At 41.5% G+C, this 20,417-nt stretch overlaps 1 protein-coding gene across 3 annotated transcripts in view; it reads right to left on the minus strand.

Annotated features, from left to right (window-relative positions):
• Nucleotides 1-975: 975 nt before the first annotated feature.
• Nucleotides 976-20,417, minus strand: part of tram1 (translocation associated membrane protein 1) — a 33,155-nt gene continuing 13,713 nt past the window's right edge. The window contains exons 3-11 of one of the 3 annotated variants that reach the window (XR_015079018.1): nt 18,292-18,410; nt 18,088-18,204; nt 17,929-17,987; nt 16,882-16,966; nt 15,717-15,787; nt 13,121-13,225; nt 9,338-9,476; nt 4,637-4,797; nt 976-3,818 (exon numbers count right to left, since the gene is read on the minus strand). Coding sequence is in view for 1 of the 3 variants with exons in the window: in XM_085993141.1 (XP_085849267.1) it covers nt 3,745-3,818; nt 4,637-4,797; nt 9,333-9,476; nt 13,121-13,225; nt 15,717-15,787; nt 16,882-16,966; nt 17,929-17,987; nt 18,088-18,204; nt 18,292-18,410 (935 nt within the window). In the remaining 2 variants the exon portion in view is untranslated. Of the gene's footprint in view, nt 3,819-4,636; nt 4,798-6,574; nt 6,717-9,332; nt 9,477-13,120; nt 13,226-15,716; nt 15,788-16,881; nt 16,967-17,928; nt 17,988-18,087; nt 18,205-18,291; nt 18,411-20,417 lie in introns of those variants that run through there. The other 2 variants (XM_085993141.1, XR_015079019.1) reach the window with 2 other exon arrangements.

Raw genomic sequence — 20,417 nt, forward strand, 5'->3', positions numbered from 1 at the left:
AGTTGAGGCCAATTCATTAAATATATTCAACAAGGAGTTAGATATATTTAAGGCTAAAGGGATATGGGGAGAAAGCAGGGACAGGGTACTGAATTTGGATGATCAGCCATGATCTCATTAAATGGCGGAACAGGCTCGAGGGGCCGAATGGCCTACTCCTGCTCCTATCTTTTATGAATCCTTTCAGAAAAATCTAAATATCTAGTTGAGAATGGGATTGGAGGTTATGGAGATAAGCATACACAAAAATAATCAAATACTCCAGGGACACAATAGTTCCCGTGCTGCTGATGATTGTTTCATCTGTGGAGGGCAGTAATTATTGTGAAAATGGATAATGTGGAATTTCACTCTACTGCCTTTGGGAATCAGGGTGGATTCTTCCATGACTTTCTCTCAGAGATTAAATAGCAGGGAATAGCCCACGACGGTAAATTCTGATGGAAGTGTACACATTTGAAATGTCATAACCTGTCCTTTCTCTTTCTGGATTAGGGGGTAGATTCTACATGATTAATAGAGGGAATGAAGTTGATGAACCAAATGATTTTTTCCTCATTCCCTGATTTCTTATGTAAATCAGATAGAAGATACTAAATGGCCAGGAGCAAGTAATCTAATCAAGGGTATCAGTGCTTTGTGTCATTGATGCATCACCAAATTATTTACAATTATAACATTATTACTTCAAGTCCTTTTTTTCCTCCCCGTTTCCCTCGGCTCTAACTCCCTCACTGGGGTCCAACTCCATGGACAGTGAGCTCGAGAGGGTTCCCTTGACAACACTCCACAGCAGGGTGATTCAAATAAGAATCCACTGCGCATTGGTCATTATAACTCTCAGGTTATATTACACAATATAGTTTTACTATTTACTTTTTCTGTGGTTGTATAATTTAGAGAAGGATTTTAAGAAATCTAATAAATGATTAGATGTGCCTATGCTGCATGAAATAAACAAATTCAGTCACAAAGTAGGATGGACAGTTTTACTTCATATTTACTCTGCAATTAATGCAGTTACAGTAATCCAGGCTGCTCTTATAACTGAAATTACAATTCTTAGACAATGCATTAAAAATAAAACCATCTCTCCTATATTGTGATCAGAAACTTGACCTCTTTAGCTCTAACACACATTGCATCTTAATGTAGTACTCAACAACAGATGCTAGTCGAGAAAAAGGTCACTTGTGTCCAGCGATTTTGACAGTGTCTAAGATAATAATCTGTATCAAGCAAACTTGAAGTTAGGTTAAAGAAATAATCCCTAGATATTCCATTCAAAAATACAGCCCTGGACTTATTATTTACAAGTATATTTTGGCAAAAAGATGAACGTGTGTGCTCACTGCTGAGGGAGGGTAGCACTTGTGAAGAAAGTATTTCTCCATTTTGAGCAACAATCAGTCCCAGGTCAGGTTTAACACAGTAAGGTACAACAAAGCTGCCTCTATTCTGTTGCTACTCTTGACAATGTGCCTTAGTCCCAACCTCAAAAGATAATTCCACACTCCCAACCAACCTTGTGGCCACTCTGAGACTGTCCATTTAATGCCAAATTATGGTCAGTTTTGTGCTTTGGGTCATTAAGTGGGTTAAGAGTACCTAAACTCACATCACATAGGAAATCACAACCAGAAAGAGACCTTCAGCTCATTAGTCTGGGCTCAATTCAGAGGTGAAGAGGTTAACCCCCACTGTGCCATTCCAGTCCCAGTGACTGCATCAGAGAGTGATCATCTTCCACCTGGTCCAGGCTGCATCTGCAGATTATCCTCGATTTCTAGCCCTTTGCCCCTCACGCACACGCAAGTTATATCCAAACTATATACAGGACTGTATTTTCAAACTCTCCAGGAAAAGGTTATTGAAGTGCTTCATCCAGGAGCATTCCTTAATTTACAAAAAGAAAATGCATTGTAACAAGGCTCCACCAATAGTTAGCAATCTAGGAATGTCTAAGCTTAAAGGTAACAAAGATCTTTATATATGAAATTCTCATTTATATTCAAATTATTTTATAAAATTAATAAAATTCTTTTGAAATCAGCAATTCCCTATGTAAAGAATGTTGTGCAATAAAGGTCCCCTTAATAATAGTCACGTGATTATCTATTACATCTGCAGTACTGCCATACTAAGGCCTAGCATAAGTTTTATAAAACTGCTATTAAAATTTGGCAGTCTTTTTGGGGTCTTTCATTAGAGTAAAAAAATAAAAAGAATATTTCTCCTCTTTGAAGTTCTACTGCAATTTCTTTGTTGCTTTCTTTAAAAAAAAACTTTATTGCAGTGGTCTCTTCACAGACTGCCCCTGTTCAAAATTAACCTGAGAACACAGAGTTTGGCTTTGAAGTTATAAAACTGACTGAAAATAGACAAGTAGATTAGAGGAGAAGAATATTGCAGTTCTAATCACAACAAATTAAGGCAGAAAGAATTAATTTGATATTAGCAGCCAATCTGTCATATGAACTTGCATTTATTTTAATCCAATAGCCTGAAAAACCTATTTAGCTTTCAAAATACACCTATCTCTTCTTTGATATCACTTTCAAAATCATTTCCCATAAGTACCAGTACCAACTATGAACAATAATTAGAGACGTGTACAGAATTACAGATTGTTTCTCAATTTACAGCATTTAAAATTGGAATTTTGGTGCCGAGTTGTTAACTTAAAATACTCAAGTGACTAGTAATATAATCAAGCCTGTGATAGGAAAAATAAAATTTCATTCAGGCTGCAATGGATTTCAAAATATAAAATGAAAAGATGCTAGCCACATAACTCAACACACACCACAGGTGAAAACAAGCACGATGTTAGAAAACATTTTATTTTTCATATGGGGTCACTGCCTGAATTCCATCTCTGCAGCCCATCGCCGTTTAACACGATGCTTGCAAAATTGTTCTTACCAATTTAGTGACACATGACACCTGTTACCTACTGCCAGAACAGTTGCTGGCAATGTTAAAAGTACTCTACTAAGGGGAAGTAAGGATGATTCTGTGATCCAGCACTCCTTGGGGGCAGATCTTGACAAATTAGGGGCTGAGTGCCTGCAGATGTGCCCCCTGCAAATACTGCTCCCCACAGGGAAAGCCGGATCGCTGAATCACCTATGTAAAGTCTAGGCTGAGTACATTTTCTGTCCGAGTATGTCTGAGCAGAAGTTTGTTTTGCCACTTTAGCTTCTTACTGACACAGAGATCCTTAAGTGCAGTCCTCTACACTCCTAGACATCACACTGTGAAGTGGTTCCATTAAAAAAAAATCAGGGGAGTGTGGTTCCCTGATGAGTCTATGAGTCACAATAGAGCTTTTCTGGCCCTGGGAAACATCACTAGAGGTTAGGAAACCTGAACCCTAGCTATAGTGTGGTTTGTCAAGGCTGGCAGTTCTGGATCAGTTTGAAGTTGCTCTTATCTCCATATTTCCTGTGGAGCTGCTCTGGGAGGCAGAATTTTTACTAAAACGTCAAAAAAAAAAAAAAATCTGCTCAAACTACTATTTTCTTTTATAAAATGGGGGAATTATTTGAATAAAGAGTAACCCCACCCCCCAAACAAGCTTTTCTTTCCCTTTAGCTTTATTTGCTTTTGAATGTACACTGTTCACAAGTACTTAGAAGTAAATGTTGCTTGCTGCAGGAAGTTCAGTAATGTTTATGGGGAACTTGTCAAAGAAAAAACAAATCATGAAATTGGCAATTTGTGTACTGATGTAATCAACTTTCAAGAAGATTTGACTTTTCTTGCACGTGGAGAGTCTCTATCTTCAGAAGTGACGGTCCCATTTACTCCATTAGCTGCAAGACAGAAAGACCAGTTACTGTTATTTCTTTCCTGTGGAGACCTGGGACTGAAATATGATACTTACAATTTCAATTAATTAGAGTGTGGACTGCAACCAGTCTGCACAATGGGGAATACAGACAGAAATTGTACCCAAATAAAGCAGAGGAAGTGGTAATAAAGTACAGGCTAAATCATACAGGGCAGAACTTTCAACTTCAGCCGGGACATAAACTGGCAGTATCAGGTGAAGTCAATGTAAAAGAAAAGTGGGCAGGGTGTATAACGGGCGGCCGATTGGATGGGGACGCAAGCTAGCGCTCCCAACCGAGGTTCCGCACACAGACTATTTTGGTTCAACGAAGAAACTATAACATGCAAGGGGGGGGAAATGTGATCTTCGAATACATTTCAGACATAGCACAGTATTATTCTCAATAACGTTGCAGCCAGAGTCAAAAACCATTTCTTCATGTGGGTAAAAATGCAGTTGCTCTTCTAAGAAGCACCTATAGAGGAAGAGCCTAAAGAGAAGTTAGGGCAGGCTAGAGGCTAAAAAGATTCAGAAATGGTACAAATCTGAAATGAAAACCGAAAATTTGCAGATCAGTCAGCACTTGTAAAGAGAAATAATAGATTAAATAAAGAGTTCAACCTTTATTTTCCCTTCCCCGCATTAATTTACAGCACTTTGTTTTCACCTCAGTGAGAGACCACTGTAACATGTCAGAGAAAACGATATTCAACAGGTTGAACATTACTAACTGATTTGTATTACCACAGTATGGTATCAAATGTCATTTTTGTATTGCTTTAAAATGAATAAACTAACCTTTGTTTTCTCCTTTTTTAGCTGCTTTGCTCTTTGTATTGGTAGCTTTCTTTTTCAGAGCCTGAATTTGTGCATGCTCTTTCCACCGCTTAAGCTGAAAATGAATGAACTTCCACATCATATACGCTTGCGTTAGGCAAATGGCAGCCAGGGCACTTATTCTGGAATTAATAATAGAATTATATATGTGGTTAAATTTCTTCAGCTTCAATTTTATTAGCTATATATATATTTATTTTGTTTATTAAAAACAAAAGTCTGTCTTATTATGGACATGTCATGATATGCCTTAATATATTAATTTATACAATCTGTGACTAAAATTTTTAAAACATTTCTCCAATTTTCTTCCCTCCTGCCCATAAAAAGCATTGTTCCTGCTGGAGTACAGTTCAATAGGCAGGTCTCCTTCATGTCTGAGCCCCTATAGTGAGCCTATTCCACTGCAGAAGGCATCACAGTTGAGCCTGACCCTGCTCTCACATGGTATATACACATACTTCCCAGCATACTGGATAACAGCCAGGAGCAGGAACTCTGGCTTATTTTTCCTTTCCATAGTCCAGAGGTGCCAAGGCCAATTATAGCTCCCCAATTGCTGCTCAGCTAACTTGGTACAGATCGAGGATTGTACCTGGGACTTCTTGGCTTAGTACTATACCACTTGGTACCTTTACCAATGGGCCATTGAGGGATGCGTAATTGAAAATAGTTCTAAACCAATATAAAACCAGACAGGTAGTTTGGTGGCATTCTCTGTTGGGAAGCAGGCTCATACTCTTGATTCCTCAAAATTTTAAAGAGGGCACAACTCAGCAGGTAGAATGGCAAAAAAGCCTATTAATAAGGAATTGGTACAGACGATGAAGAGGAGGAAATTAGAAAAATTAACTGTTTCAGTTCCTACCCACCCCCATCCAACCTCACAAAGGCAGTGACAGCCGCTATATGAGCTCCTATTTTGAGAGACTGGCAAAATCGATGCCGGGAATGGCTGGTTGAACGACCCGAGCTAGCCCACAGGGCATTGAGGGGGGCTGTGCCCAATTTTGCAGGATCAGCTCATTTTAAAATAATTAGTATACGCTCCTAGCACAGCTTTGGCCTTGCACTGACAGCTAACTTAAATGGAGAAATTCCAAAATTCGGCCAGCAGCTCAAATTTAAGGGAATGTGCATACTTAAAGGTAAATGTTGTTTCAGCCTTTGTAAAGATTTAAAATGGATTTGAAATATTTGTCACCCTTTGCCAAGGCTCGGGAGTGGGTGAGAGGAAGAAGTGCCAGGCAAAAATTAAGTAACAGAAATTCCTCCCGAAGCATAAAACTGAGTCTATTGTTAAGTGACCACGCGGACAAGCATCTTACCGGTTTGATAGCTAGCAAAGTGGATGTGCTGCATGAGGTGGATGCGAGGGGCCCTACCCTGTTTGGCACTTCAGGGCACCCTCCCAGAGAACATCAGTGGATATTGGTCAGATGGCAGCCAGACTCAATGGTGAGTACAATACATGGGTCAGCAATACAGCAACCTGTACTCCCAGAAATCCCAGCACTCAGCAAATGTTCTGTGCCGTCAAGCTGATGCCTGTTTTCCATAGGGAAAGTGATGAATATGTTGTCTCTTGAAAACAAGGCTTCCATCACTTGCTTGATGCATCTGGGAGAATGACTGACTGATTTAGTGTAAGTCACTGGAGATAGCTTGGAAGGATCCAGTACCATGGAAATGTAATTCACGCTCACAAGAGCTGTTCCTAAGGTGCAAGTTGTCTGCAGGTAGCTTCCAAGAGACAGCATAACTATATGGCAGCACTCATATCAAGTAAAGGCACCAAAAATAGGTCTCTTCTGTCTAGGCTAGTAAATGCAGGTATTGGACTAAGGACAGGTGTATACATAACAAATTAAGTACTATCACAACATTTATCGTGCTCACCATGGAATTACTGTTTATCATGAAGATTTTCTGTCAATGTTTCTGCCTCTCCAAGAGATATTGACACTGGCTACGATATAGTTACACAGTCATAGGCAGCCATCCAATACCTTGTGCAACTAGTGGTTCTTCATGTGTATGCCTAAAAGAGAGTGTTGGTTGGCTATTTATGCACAGAGGACATTAGAACACAAGCCTGATTCTGTTCTCATCCAACAGCCACACTTGCATTTTGCAGCAGGGGCCCCTGGTTAGTTTTTTTTATTTGTTTATGGGATGTGGGCGTCGCTGGCAAAGCCAGCATTTATTGTCCATCCCTAATTGCCCTCGAGAAGGTGGTGGTGAGCCGTCTTCTTGAACCGCTGCAGTCCGTGTGGTGAAGGTACTCCTACAGTACTGTTAGGTAGGGAGTTCCAGGATTTTGACCCAGCGACCATGAAGGATCAGCGATATATTTCTAAGTCAGGATGGTATGTGACTTGGAGGGGAACTTGGAGGTGGTGCTGTTCCCATGCATCTGCTGCCCTTGTCCTTCGAGGTGGAAGAGGTCGCAGGTTTGGGAGGTGCTGCCAAAGAAGCCTTGGCGAGTTGCTGCAGTGCATCTTGTAGATGGTACACACTGCAGCCACGGTACACCGGTGGTGGAGGGAGTGAACGTTTAAGGTGGTGGATGGGGTGTCAATCAAGCAGGCTGCTTTGTCCTGGATGGTGTCGAGCTTCTTGTCTATTGTTAGAGCTGCACTTATCCAGGCAAGTGGAAAGTATTCCATCACACTCCTTACCTGTGCCTTGTAGATGGTGGAAAGGCTTTGGGGAGTCAGGAGGTGAGACACTCGCCGCAGAATACCTAGCCTCTGACCTGCTCTTGTTGCCACAGTATTTATGTGGCTGGTCCAGTTAAGTTTCTGGGCAATGGTGACCCCCCCCCCAAGATGTTGATGGTGGGGGATTTGGCGATGGTAATGCCATTGAATGTCATGGGGAGGTGGTTAGACTCTCCCTCCTCCTTAGCCCAGGGGTGCTGAAACAAATTGTAGTATGCAAATGTCACACTGACCAAGATCAGCTTGTTCAGCACAGACCAGGAATTGAACCCAGGACCTTTTTGTCCATATGGCTTGACACCCCAACTAAAAATGCATTTATGCATAAAGCCAACAGGGAGCTATGGATGAAGGCAACATTTTTGGTGCAGTGGTCCCGGCCTAACACTGAAAAATGCTCCAATGTTAAAAGCCGCTTCATAATCAACTAGCTGGGGGGGCCCCCGCGTTGCCAGGGCTGTTTTGGGCCGGGCGGTTTAAATCGAGTCCCAGGCTTTGGGCCCTGTCTCTCTGTCCCTCTGAATCTGCTGCTGGGCAACATTTGTACCTTTTAATACCTTCAAAGATGAAAGTGAAAGTACTTATAAAACGTTTTTGGTAAATGTTGTGTTATTTTTTAAAAGAGATACTAACTTTTTCGAAGCTGGATTAGCAGATTTTGAGCTGGAAGTAGTTGAAGCAATGGCTGCCCGATGCCGGAGTTCAAAATGATTAGTCCCGCCCACAGACGCAGCGATTGGCCAACCATCAGGTGACTGAACTGTAGGATTGGTCAATCATGACGGCACAGGATTGGTCGACCTTGACGTCAGTCAATCAATGCTAATGAGCATTGAAGGTTTTTTGTATAACGCGCGAACAATTTTTGTCCGACCGAAAAGTAAATACGCTTACGACCATCCTGGAATCGTAAGCTTTCTTTGGATGTAACGCATGTGTAGGTACACTCTATAACTTTTGAGTGTATAGCCGGACAGACACACCAAAGGACAGACAGACAGATCTATCCTTATATATATATATAGATAGATATACAGTAATATAATTGACCATATTGCTGAAACCAGTCTCTGAAGTTGTAAATGCCTACCCCAGGCCCTTACCAACGCTGGACACCGGAGAGACACAGGTGCTAATCACGGGAAATATGTCCTATGCTGTATTTCCCTCATTCGAACAGTGTGATAATACTCACACGCTCACTTCAAGCGGCCTTTTTGATGGGTGCAAAAAGAGTTCAGCTGCCCACCCACCCAAGGAATGCCAGTTTCCCTATGTAACCGGAAAGAAAAAGGAAAAAGAAAAACCCTTTTCTGTATTGAAAATATACATTAACAATTTGGAGGTGAATTGTGGATAATCTGAAAAGAAACCCTCCGTGGTGTAAAAGTCAGATAGCCAGGTGGTGAAAGATAGAATACTAGAGCCTAGTCTTCAGTTGCTCACAAGCCTTTATTTACAGAGACACACACTGCATACCATGCACCCCCAAGCTAAGCTCCTCTACTTCCCGAGCCTGCTCCTATATACATGAACGCAAGAGTCCTTAATTAATACCCACCATCGGAATACAATTAACACCCAATTGATATACACCAGCTGAAAACAGTTAACATGTAGTGTTAAAGAATAGGAAGACAACTTTCTACCATCAAGAGGTCAGTTTTATTTTCCATGTTCCATCTGTGCAATGGACCATGATTGCCTTTTCTATTTATCTCCCTTGTTTGAAACAATTAAGGAGATAAAATGATGATTGTTCATTACAATCAACCTGAAGTCATTTTAGATGACACGAAGATCAGTTTCAGTTTGAAAATGATCCAGAAATGCAATGTCATTAGTGACTTACATACCCTTCTATGCTGACCAACAAAAGTTCAAGGAAACACTAATAGATTTAATGTCAGCACTAACAGATTTAAAATTTGTACCTTACAGCCAGTATGTTAAAGTTTCCAGCAGCTAAATCGAGACTTTGATTTTGAGCTCCAGCAAGACCAAATCCAAATGTAAGGACAGACAGGGAGAGAGTAAGCAGTCGTGCCACTACGAACAAGAAGGCCCAAAGTGTAAAACTAGAATTAAAAAAAACAGATTAATAAAGATATTGAATGCAATATATAGCTGAGAAAAACAATGAGAGTAATGTCAGAAGTCTGTAAAATTCATAAAAACCAAGAGAATTTTAACTAGCTCTTTAGAAAGAGTTTCCTGCAACATTAAGTTCTTTTTGCTCTTCCTCATTAAACTTCCTCCTCCAGCTCAGAGTAAAGAAAGAACTTGTATTTATATAGCACTTTTCATGACCTCAGGACATCGCAAAACGCTTTACAGCCAACAAAGTACTTTTAAAATAATACAATAGCAAACTAATCTCGTGTAAAGCAAATACTTAATATGGTTTGGGGGCTGACTGTTTTCAGTCACAGACCTGAAACGTTAACTCTGTTCCTCTCTCCACAAATGCTACCTGACCTGCTGAGTATTTCCAGCATTTTCTGTTTCTATTTCAGATTTCCAGCATCCGTAGTACTTTGCTTTTGTATTAGGTTTAGCTGTGCTGCCCCCAAAATGCACAGCTTTTGCTACCACCTGAGAATGGCTATTTTGACAAAAGTACCGGAGAGCTGTCAGTGCTCTTGGAACTATATCCCAGTATAAGTGACCACATTAAGGGGGTGGGGGGAGGGGAAATCAGGAGCAAAGTCCCACAAATAGGAATATAAAAGCGGATTGTAAAAGCTTCTACAAGTATGTAAAAAGAAAAAGATTAATGAAAACAAATGTATGCCCATTACAGTCAGAAACAGGAGAATTTATAATGGGGAACAAGGAAATGGCAGAGCAATTAAACACATAGGCCCGTATTTTCCAATCTGCACCCTTACCCGAGGACTCCCGGAACACGCAGTTCCGATGCTGGGCCTCACCAAACTCCCAAGTGCGCAGGGCCCACGTATTCCAGAGGCGCATGTAGTTCGCAGCATCCCTGGGATCACGTGGGCCATGGGGAGCCAATCATGGAAGGGAATCTCCCTTCATACATTTGACAGGAAGACCTGTTAAATATATGAACGGAGGTCAATGAAAAAATAGTAAAACTTTAAATAAGTTTTAAAAAACCATCACATTTTTAAAATGACTTGAAATTACAATAAATTAAGTATCTTAAACAAAAATTTAATTTTTTGAAAAAAATAATTAAAGTATTTTATGGGGCTAAAAGTAAACTTACCTTTTTTAAAGTATTTTTAAATGACAAATCAGTGAATTTTTTTAAAAAACTTTTTTTCTACTTTTACCAGGAGTAAGAATTGTAAAAGTTTTCTGTGGACAGAGGGTCTCCAAAAAGCAGAACTATCCGCCCGCAGAGGCCCTTCTCCAAGGCAGCCGGAGGATCTGTCAAGAGGATTCTTGACAGATCGGAAATGCCGGTTTTCAGCACATGCGCTGTGCATGCCTGAAACCGGCATTTCCGATGTCCCTACAGGTGGGTGCACAGCGCGTACCCACCCGTAGGGATCAGAATATCCGGCCCATACTTTGGTTCTGTCTTTACGCAAGAGGACACAAATAACCTCCCAGAAATGCTAGGGAACCAAGGGTTTAGTAAGGAGGAATTAAAGGAAATTAGTATTAGTAAAAAAAGTGCTGGAGAAATTAATGGGACTGAAAGCCAATAAATCCCCAGGGCCTGATAATCTGCATCCCACAGTACTAAGAGGTAGCTATGGAAATAGTGGATGCATTGGTTGTCATCTTCCAAAATTCTATGATTATGGAACAGTTCCTGCAAATTGGAGGGTGGCAAATCTAACCCCACTATTTAAAAAAGAGGGAGAGAAAACAGGGAACTACAGACCAGTTAGCCTAACATCAGTAGTAGGGAAAATGCTAGAGTCTATTATAAAGGATGTGATAACAGGACACTTTGAAAATATCAATGGGATTAGACAAAGTCAACATGGATTTATGAAAGGGAAATCGTGTTTGACAAACCTACTGGAGTTTTTGGAGGATGTAACTGGTAGAATAGATAAGGGAGAACCAGTGGATGTGGTGTATTTGGATTTTCAGAAGGCCTTTGATAAAGTCCCACATAAGAGATTAGTGTGCAAAATTAAAGCACATGGGATTGGGGGTAATATACTGGCATGGATTGAAAATTGGTTAACAGACAGGAAACAGAGAGTAGAAATAAATGGGACTTCTTCGGGGTGGCAGGCAGTGGCTAGTGGGGTACCGCAGGGATCAGTGCTTGGGCCCCAGCTATTCACAATATATAACAATGATTTGGATGAGGGAACCAAATGTAATATTTCCAAGTTTGCTGACGACACGAAACTTGGTGAGATTGTGAGTTGTGAGGAGGATGCAAAGAGGCTTCAAGGCGATTTAGACAAGTTGAGTGAGTGGGCAAATACATGGCAGATGCAGTATAATGTGGATAAATGTGAAGTTATCCACTTCGGTAGGAAAAACAGAAAGGCAGAGTATTATTTAAATGGTGATAGATTGGGAAATGTTGATGTACAAAGGAACCTGAGTGTCCTTGTACACCAGTCACTGAAAGCAAACATGCAGGTGCAGCAGCAGTTAGGAAGGCAAATGGTATGTTGGCCTTCATTGCAAGAGGATTTGAGTACAGGAGCAAGGATGTCTTACTACAGTTATACAGGGCCTTGGTGAGACCACACCTGGAGTAGTGTGTGCAGTTTTGGCCTCCTTACCCAAGAAAGGATATACATGCCATAGAGGGAGTGCAGCGAAGGTTCACCAGACTGATTCCTGGGATGGCAGGACTGTCGTATGAAGAGAGATTGGGTCGACTAGGCCTGTATTCACTAGAGTTTAGAAGAATGAGAGGGGACCTCACTGAAATGTATAAAATTCTGACAGGACTAGACAGACTGGATGCAGGGAGGATGTTTCCCCGGCTGGGGGGTCTAGAACGAGGGGTCACAGTCTCAGGATACGGGGTAGGACATTTAGGACAGAGTCACAGAATCACAGAAACCCCACAGTGCAGATAGAGGCCATTTCAGCCCATCGAGCCTGCACCGACACATATCCCACCTGATCCCCGTAACCCCACGTATTTAATCCCCCTAACATTAAGGGTCAATTTATCATAGCCAATCATCCTAACCCGCACATCTTTGGACTGTGGGAGGAAACCGGAGCACCCGGAGGAAACCCACGCAAACATGGGGAGAATGTGGAGAGATGAGGAGAAATTTCTTCACTCAGAGGGTGGTGAACCTGTGGAATTCTCTACCACAGAAGGCTGTGGAGGCCAAGTCACTGAATATATTTAAGGAGGAGATAGATAGATTTCTAGACATAAAAGGCATCAAGGGGTATGGGAAGAGAGCAGGAATATGGTATTGAGATAGAGGATCAGCCATGATTATATTGAATGGTGGAGCAGGCTCGAAGGGCCGAATGGCCTACTTCTGCTCCTATTTTTCTAAATATTGTACTGGGGTATCAGTGAGGAAGTCAGAGATTTTCCACAACCTAATACATTTTCCAAAATAATGCTTCAGCAAGTAATGTCTAACTCTGCATAAGAACTTCTCATACAAGGAACAGAGCTTCAAGATGTATTATTTTGAATATTTGGATAACATTGAATAATTAAGCTTGTCGTGGTCAGCACTTAAAATGTTTCCATTAACCACTTACTTAAGCGATTGGAAATATTAGAAGTACTCACCCCTTCTCGTTCTTTTCATCGCTGAAGTAAAACAGACGAGAAATATGAAACAAAAGTTCCACAAAATAATGCAGCACCAGAAGTACTAGGCCAAAACGGTTCAGGCTAGAAACAAACAAGGACAAATCATTCACAAAATTCTTTGTTATATTAGCAAGTAATGGGCAATGATATCTACAAGTTTTCCTAAGAAGTTACCCTACTCATAGTAACGGTATCAAAGGCTAAAAGATCAGCATTGAATAGCCGATTCTCAACAGTTAATTTTAATATATACAAGTGAAAGCAGTCCAAAAGTATAACTACTGGTGTACCAGTGTGCTCCATCTTCAGATTAGGGCCAAATTCAGATACAATTCACAGTATACCAAATTCCTAATCTCAGTGACTGAGCAAGGCAAGACATGGAGGGAATTTTTTTTTTTGAAGTATGCAGATGGATAAAACCAGACTGCTGCACATAACTTCTAGAAGCTAAATACAGAGGGATGTTCGCAGGATGCCTGTCTGCTCTCATATGAGAAACAGGGTGAGGTTTGGGAAATAAAAATAAGTAGCATATTTGTGATTTCACGTACAAAACACACATGTGGATGACATCTTGAAATTAAGAGATGAAGAAAACTAGAGCAGTCTGGAGAACAATGTTTCCTTTAAGCTGCACAGCTCTCTGGACCTCCTGTGCAGCTGGCTTGTTGGCTTTTCAATAGGAAGAACTGCGCATGTGCAGTATTTTGAATGGGCCGTGCAGCCCCTTAAATGGGCCGTGCACCCAAAAAAAAATTAATGTGAACATTGCTGCAGAAACGGAAATGATGCAAGAGAACTTAGTGAGCACATTGTTAAAGAAGACTGGCCTAAAAATGCCACTCGAACATTGAAGGATACGCAGATGAGGTTAGATGAAGTAGGGTGGGAGGAGACTTGTGTGGAGCATAAACAAAAGCACAGATCAGTTGGGCCGAACGGCCTGTTTTTATGCTGTAAATTCTATGTAATCTGGCATAAAACCAGCTTGAGCATAGTGCTGACAGTGCTCTTACAGCTGGCATCACAGGGAATGAGCCACCCCTCTTCATTATGTCCTTCTAGTTGTTCCTCAGTCAAACAGTCTCCCAATACTCACTATCTAGCCTCAAACAGAAATGGCCATTTGGATGATCCCTGTATGAGGCTTCAGAAAGCGCGGATAAAACATCTGGGCCTAGAAATTGGGTTGGGGCACCAAAGTGGCGCAAAAGTCACCTGAGCACAGGATTTAGCGCAGCGATCGGACTGATACTGATCGCCAGAAATTCAGTTTCAGTGCCCCTCGAGGGAGATGGGGCGTCCCTCTTAGGGCGCTGAAACTGATTATCGCAGCGTAACGTGCCGCAGCGCCGCACGCTGCGGTACTGCAGGCCTTCCTCCCGTTAAGGGGGAGGGGCCTGCAGCAGCGCGATCCCTGATCGCGAGTGCCGGCAAATGAGCCCGGCACCAAGGAGAAGTGCCGGGCTCTCGGGAAACAGCCGGCAATGCTGCGGGGGGGGGGGGGTTAGGAGGCCGGGGACGGAGGTGCTGGCAGGCGGCCGCCAAAAAAGCGGCCGCCCCGCACCTCCACCTTAACCTTAAGTTGCACCGCTGCCGGCACAGTAAGGCCCCGTGAACCGGGCGCGGGTAGCGAGCGGCGCAACTGCGGCGTTCGCTACCAAATATCGCGAACGGGGCACTGCGCACACCGACGACGTCATCGGTGGCGGCGCAGCGCAAATGCCTAACGCCACCATTAGCGCCCCTACTGAATATCGCCAGAGACGCAGCCAGTGGCGCTACAGCCACTGACTGCCTCTTTAGGCGCTAGCAGGTGGCGCTACTCACCCAATTTCTCCCCCCTGATGTAGTAGTAGCCCAGATTCTGCAGTGGTAATGACAATGAAACGGTCAGCATTCGCCATCATTAGCTCTTTGAAACTGACAGCCAGTTCTGGAGATAGCGCATGTGCACATAAACGTGGAATTCCAGAAGTTGCTGTCCGTAATTCTACGCTTCTCCATAGGATACGCGGTTGAACTCCCTGGAGTCGGCAACCTTTGGGGAATCACTGAACTAACGAGAACTTAAAGCTTTTATCCTGTAATATTACTCTTTTAAAAAAAAAAAAAAAAAAAGTTAAGCCTTTTGAATGAGGTGTAACTGGGTTTTTAAATGACGTACTGATTCAAAATTACTGAACAACCGTTTTGGCCCTGAAAAACTAATTTTATATTTGTGGAATGTCGAATTTTTTTAATTCCATGGTTTTTAAATATCATAATTTTTTATTTATTTAAATTTAAAAAAAAGTTTATTTATGATATTTCAGCTTCTAACTTAATCCCATGTGTATGTCCCAATCTTTATTTCGCTCTCTAAAATTATTAAAAAGTGAAGGAAAATCAATGCATTTTACTTCCTGGTTTGTGAGAATTCTTCAATGATGGCCGTCGCTTCGCCGCTGACCGCAAATTCTGGCCCAGTAAATCTGACTTAAGGTTTATTTCAGTTGTCTCATTCATGTTGCACAACAGCTTTTGAGGCCTGGCCCCTTATCCACACCGGTTAAAAAAAAACACTTACTTTAACAGGTAAGCTCCAGCAATGTGAAAAACATACAAACTTGTGTACACAAGCTGCCGAGGAATATCCTCCTGAAAACAGAAAGGCATTCAAGTGATTACTAACCAATAACAGCACAGAGTATAATTCAAATGTTCACTTTAAAGGTCTTTGAATGCAAACAATCTTGGCTGGAATGCATAATACTATCACTACAAGGCACTGTTGCAGCCATATATTCAAAATGTTTAATCAACAATTTGCAATAAATTCTAACCCTCTGACTTACTACCAGGCCATAGTGCAGCATTAGTACATCAACCATCTAGCTCTTTTAAATATCAATGACAACCTAGCAAACTGTTAGTAAGCCCAACTCAAATTAATCACAATGAAGCCAGTCTGCCCCTTCTGAAGGGTGCAAGGATCTGCACAAGGTGTTGCAAAGGTTTTTCTCTTTCATTAGACACAGTAGAAGTTGCTTCCACCCAATGGCCTTTCTTCTGAAAGGACTGTTTTACTGGGACATGGTTCCACAGGTGCTGATTCTGCTCTGGTACCTCTCCCAAGTGCCCACTCAGAGAGAGAACTTGGGCATTAAATGTTAGCAGGCTATTCAACCATAGGGGGATGGGGGGTGTTGCATGAGAGACGAGTCTGACCGTGCCCTCACTCAATGATCACACACGCACACACACTTTCCAGTGCGTCATTTGATGGAAATCAGGAGCAGAAACTCCAATGGAGTTTCCTCCATTCCCTAGGCCCAGAGGCTCCAAGACTAACTTTACCTATACACTTGCTGCTTGGCTCTGAACAGCACAGACTGGCAACTTAAACCAGAACATTCTGGTCTGTATAGCTACACCAAGCAGTGGCTTTGTCCACTCAGCCATCAGGGAATCTCAGAACTGGTTTCCATAATGTAGGCTTAGACATTCAAGGTAACTTTACAATGCCCCACCACAGAGCTTTGTTAGCCGTTAGCGTGGGTCGGAAAAGTAACGTCTACAACTTCTTTGCCATTACATTCGCCGCTAGCGAGACTCTACACTGGGAGAGAAAAATCACCACTTTTATCTTTACTTAACTTTCCTTGTTAATTGACTCATCCCTCCCAATATCTGGCACTGCAGCTGCGAAGGTATGCACAACATCATTCTAAAAACAGAGCACTTATGCCCACCTTTCGGGTTTTCTGAAAATAAAGTTCTGGCAAGGCATGAAACCAATAAGCCAACTGTGCGATATAGAAAAACTTCACCTGAAATCTAAAAGGATAACAAAATGTATCACAAAATATACAAGAGAATGTGACAATTTAGTGCAAAATAATGTACTGTACAGTTCCATGCTGAAATCAAAATGCACAGAATAAAACATACTTGAGTACAAATAGTTAAATACATACACTGCTAAATATTTTGAAAACGTTATCATTACTATAAGCAACACATGGAGTTCCAGACATCTATGGTATCCTTTGCTGGCAGCTCTGAACTAAGTTACTGCACAAATATCACAATTTTCTTCACCACGAGAAGACATAACTTCTCTTTCCTACATTCATTCTGACAGGATGACATAACTGTGATTGATCATGCTCTTCACCTGGGATTGCTAGTGCTCTTCACCTGGGATTGCTATAATATGCGCTTATAGTGTTAAACTTAGTAGCTATCAGCAATCAAATACATAGCATATTTCAACTCTTGTATGCATGTTGTTACTGGTCAGCAAGATGCAGCCCTTTGGAAACGAATCTTCATTCCAATAATTTTCTTTAATGTCTTGAGCTCCTGGCATATGACAATTTAAGACTTATGTAGATTTAAATAAACAGAAAATTTTTACAATTAAAATTCTGGTTATAGCCAGATCCTTCACATCACGTAAAGGATCTGACATCATGCCCAGTAAGTTTATCGCAATGCCCAGGTTTGAATTTGGCTCACCCTCCCTCAATTTCCTTGTACCCTTTCTGAAGGCAGTACTACCCTCCAGAGCTTCTCACTAGTTACAATTTTTTAATGCAATAGTCTGGATAGCGAGTGTCAACATGGTATTAGATTGTGGGGAACATCACAGATACGATGTGGGATATTGATGCTCTGCAAAAGATTGCAGGGGGGAAAAAGAGGGGAGCATTCATTTGATAACTAGTTTAAGGATGTGGCATTGCTGTTTTCCAATATGTGCTTCTTTCACTAGCAGGAATTCTTAAAGTACTCACGGCATCAGTGTATGGGGGTAGCTTTCCCATAAATTTGTAGGATTTGTTGCATAATTTTCCTATAGAAAAATTTAAAGAGAAAGTGTTTGCTTAGGCCATGTGGTAATGCACTATATTTAGTGAAACCAATTAACTATGCAAAATAAACTTTATACTTACAGAGGCTAGAATACACATTCCCCAGACAAAAGAAACCAGGTAAAAGGCACTGAGTTGTCCAGATTCATTGAATTTGCTGTGTTTTGTTTTTGAAAAGTGCATCCGCCTGTTGATTTTCTGAAATGAAAGTTCATGGTCATTTTATTTATAGCTGCAAAAATCCAACATCACTTCAGAGATTCCAAAAAATGTAACTATACTCACATCAAGCACGTACTCTTGCACGATGGCATGGAGAATGATAGCAACCAATGTATAAAAGAAAATTGTGGCCAAGTCTTTAAAGCCATAATAGTAAAGAATAAACTGTTCAGCCTTTTCATCTAAGAAATGAAACAAAGAATTCACTATTTATTGATACTCAGACTCAAATTTTATATGTAAAACAAAAGTACAAATAGGCCTATCATAGGTGATCGTTTCCAGGAATTAATGCATGCAAATTGTGGGAAGGAAACAAGGGAGGAAATCTACAGTCAAATTAGAGAGATGATCAGCAAAATTATATTCTGGGAGGTTTTAAATGATCAATTTATCAATTGTGACAGAGTGTAAGTAAGTGGAGAAAAGGGAATGCAATTCCTAATGTGTATACAGAACTCCTTCCTCAAGTGGGTCTTGAGAGAAGTAGCGGTAGAGATTGCGGATGCATTGGTGGTAATTTTCCAAAACTCCCTGGATTCAGGAAAGGTCCCAGCAGATTGGAAAACTGCTAATGTAACGCCCTTATTTAAAAAGGGAGGTAGACAAAAGGCTGGAAACTATAGACCAGTTAGCCTAACATCTGTGGTTGGTAAAATGTTGGAGTTCATTATTAAGGAAGCAGTAACAGGACATTTGGATAAGCATAATTTAATCGGACAGAGTCAGCATGGTTTTATGAAGGGGAAGTCGTGTTTGACAAATTTGCTCGCATTCTTTGAGGACATAACAAACAGGGTGGATAAAGGGGAACCAGTGGATATGGTGTATTTGGACTTCCAAAAGGCATTTGACAAGGTGCCACACAAAAGATTACTGCACAAGATAAAAAATCACAGGATTGGGGGTAATATACTGGCATGGGTGGAAGATTGGCTATCTAACAGAAAACAGAGAGTTGGGATAAATGGTTCATTCTCAGGTTGGCAATCAGTAACTAGCGGTGTTCCACAGGGGTCGGTGCTGGGACCCCCAACTCTTTACAATCTATATTAACGATTTGGAGGAGGGGACCAAGTGCAACATATCCAAGTTTGCCGACGATACAAAGATGGGAGGGAAAGCAGTGAGTGAGGAGGATATAAAAAAAACTGCAAAAGGACATAGACAGGCTAAGTGAGTGGGCAGAAATTTGGCAGATGGAATATAATGTTGGAAAGTGTGAGGTTATGCACTTTGGCAGAAAAAAATCAAAGAGCAAGTTATTATCTAAATGGAGAGAAACTGCAAAGTGCTACAGTATAAAGGGATCTGGGGGTCCTGGTGCATGAAACACAGGTTAGTATGCAGGTACAGCAGGTGATCAGGAAGGCCAATGGAATCTTGGCTTTTATTGCAAGGGGGATGGAGTATAAAAGCAGGGAAGTCTTGCTTCAGTTATACAGGGTACTGGTGAGGCCACACTTGGAATACTGCGTAGTTTTGGTTTCCATATTTAAGAAAAGATATACTTGCTCTCGAGGCAGTTCAGAGAAGGTTCACTCGGTTGATTCCGGAGATGAGGGGGTTGACTTATGAGGAAAGGTTGAGTATGTTGGGCCTCTACTCATTGGAATTCAGAAGAATGAGAGGCGATCTTATCGAAACATATAAGATTGTGAGGGGGCTTGATCGGGTGGATGCAGGGAGGATGTTTCCACTGATGGGTGAGACTAGAACTAGGGGGCATAATCTTAGAATAAGGGGCTGCCCTTTCAAAACTGAGATGAGGAGAAACTTCTTCACTCAGAGGGTAGTAAATCTATGGAATTTGCTACCTCAGAGAGCTGTGGAAGCTGCGACATTAAATAAATTTAAAACAGAGATAGACAGTTTCCTAGCTGATAAGGGAATTAGAGGTTACGGGGAGCAGGCAGGGAAGTGGACGTGAGTCTAGGTTCGGATCAGCCATGATCCTATTGAATGGCGGAGCAGGCCCGAGGGGCCGTATGGCCTACTCCTGCTCCTACTTCTTATGTTCTCAAGCAATATGTTAGTTGACCTTTAAAGGTGGAGGCGTTGCTAGATCTCACAATGAGCAATGAAATAGCTCAGGTAGGTGAACTAAATATGGGTGAGTAATATCATGGGAGTATAACTGTAATGTAATAAGGTTTAAGATCCAACTAGAAAGGGAATAAAAATCAGTA

Source organism: Somniosus microcephalus, chromosome 7 (assembly GCF_052327205.1).
Source record: "Somniosus microcephalus isolate GS21.2 chromosome 7, FLI_Smic_1.0, whole genome shotgun sequence".
Classification (NCBI taxonomy): Eukaryota; Metazoa; Chordata; class Chondrichthyes; order Squaliformes; family Somniosidae; genus Somniosus; species Somniosus microcephalus.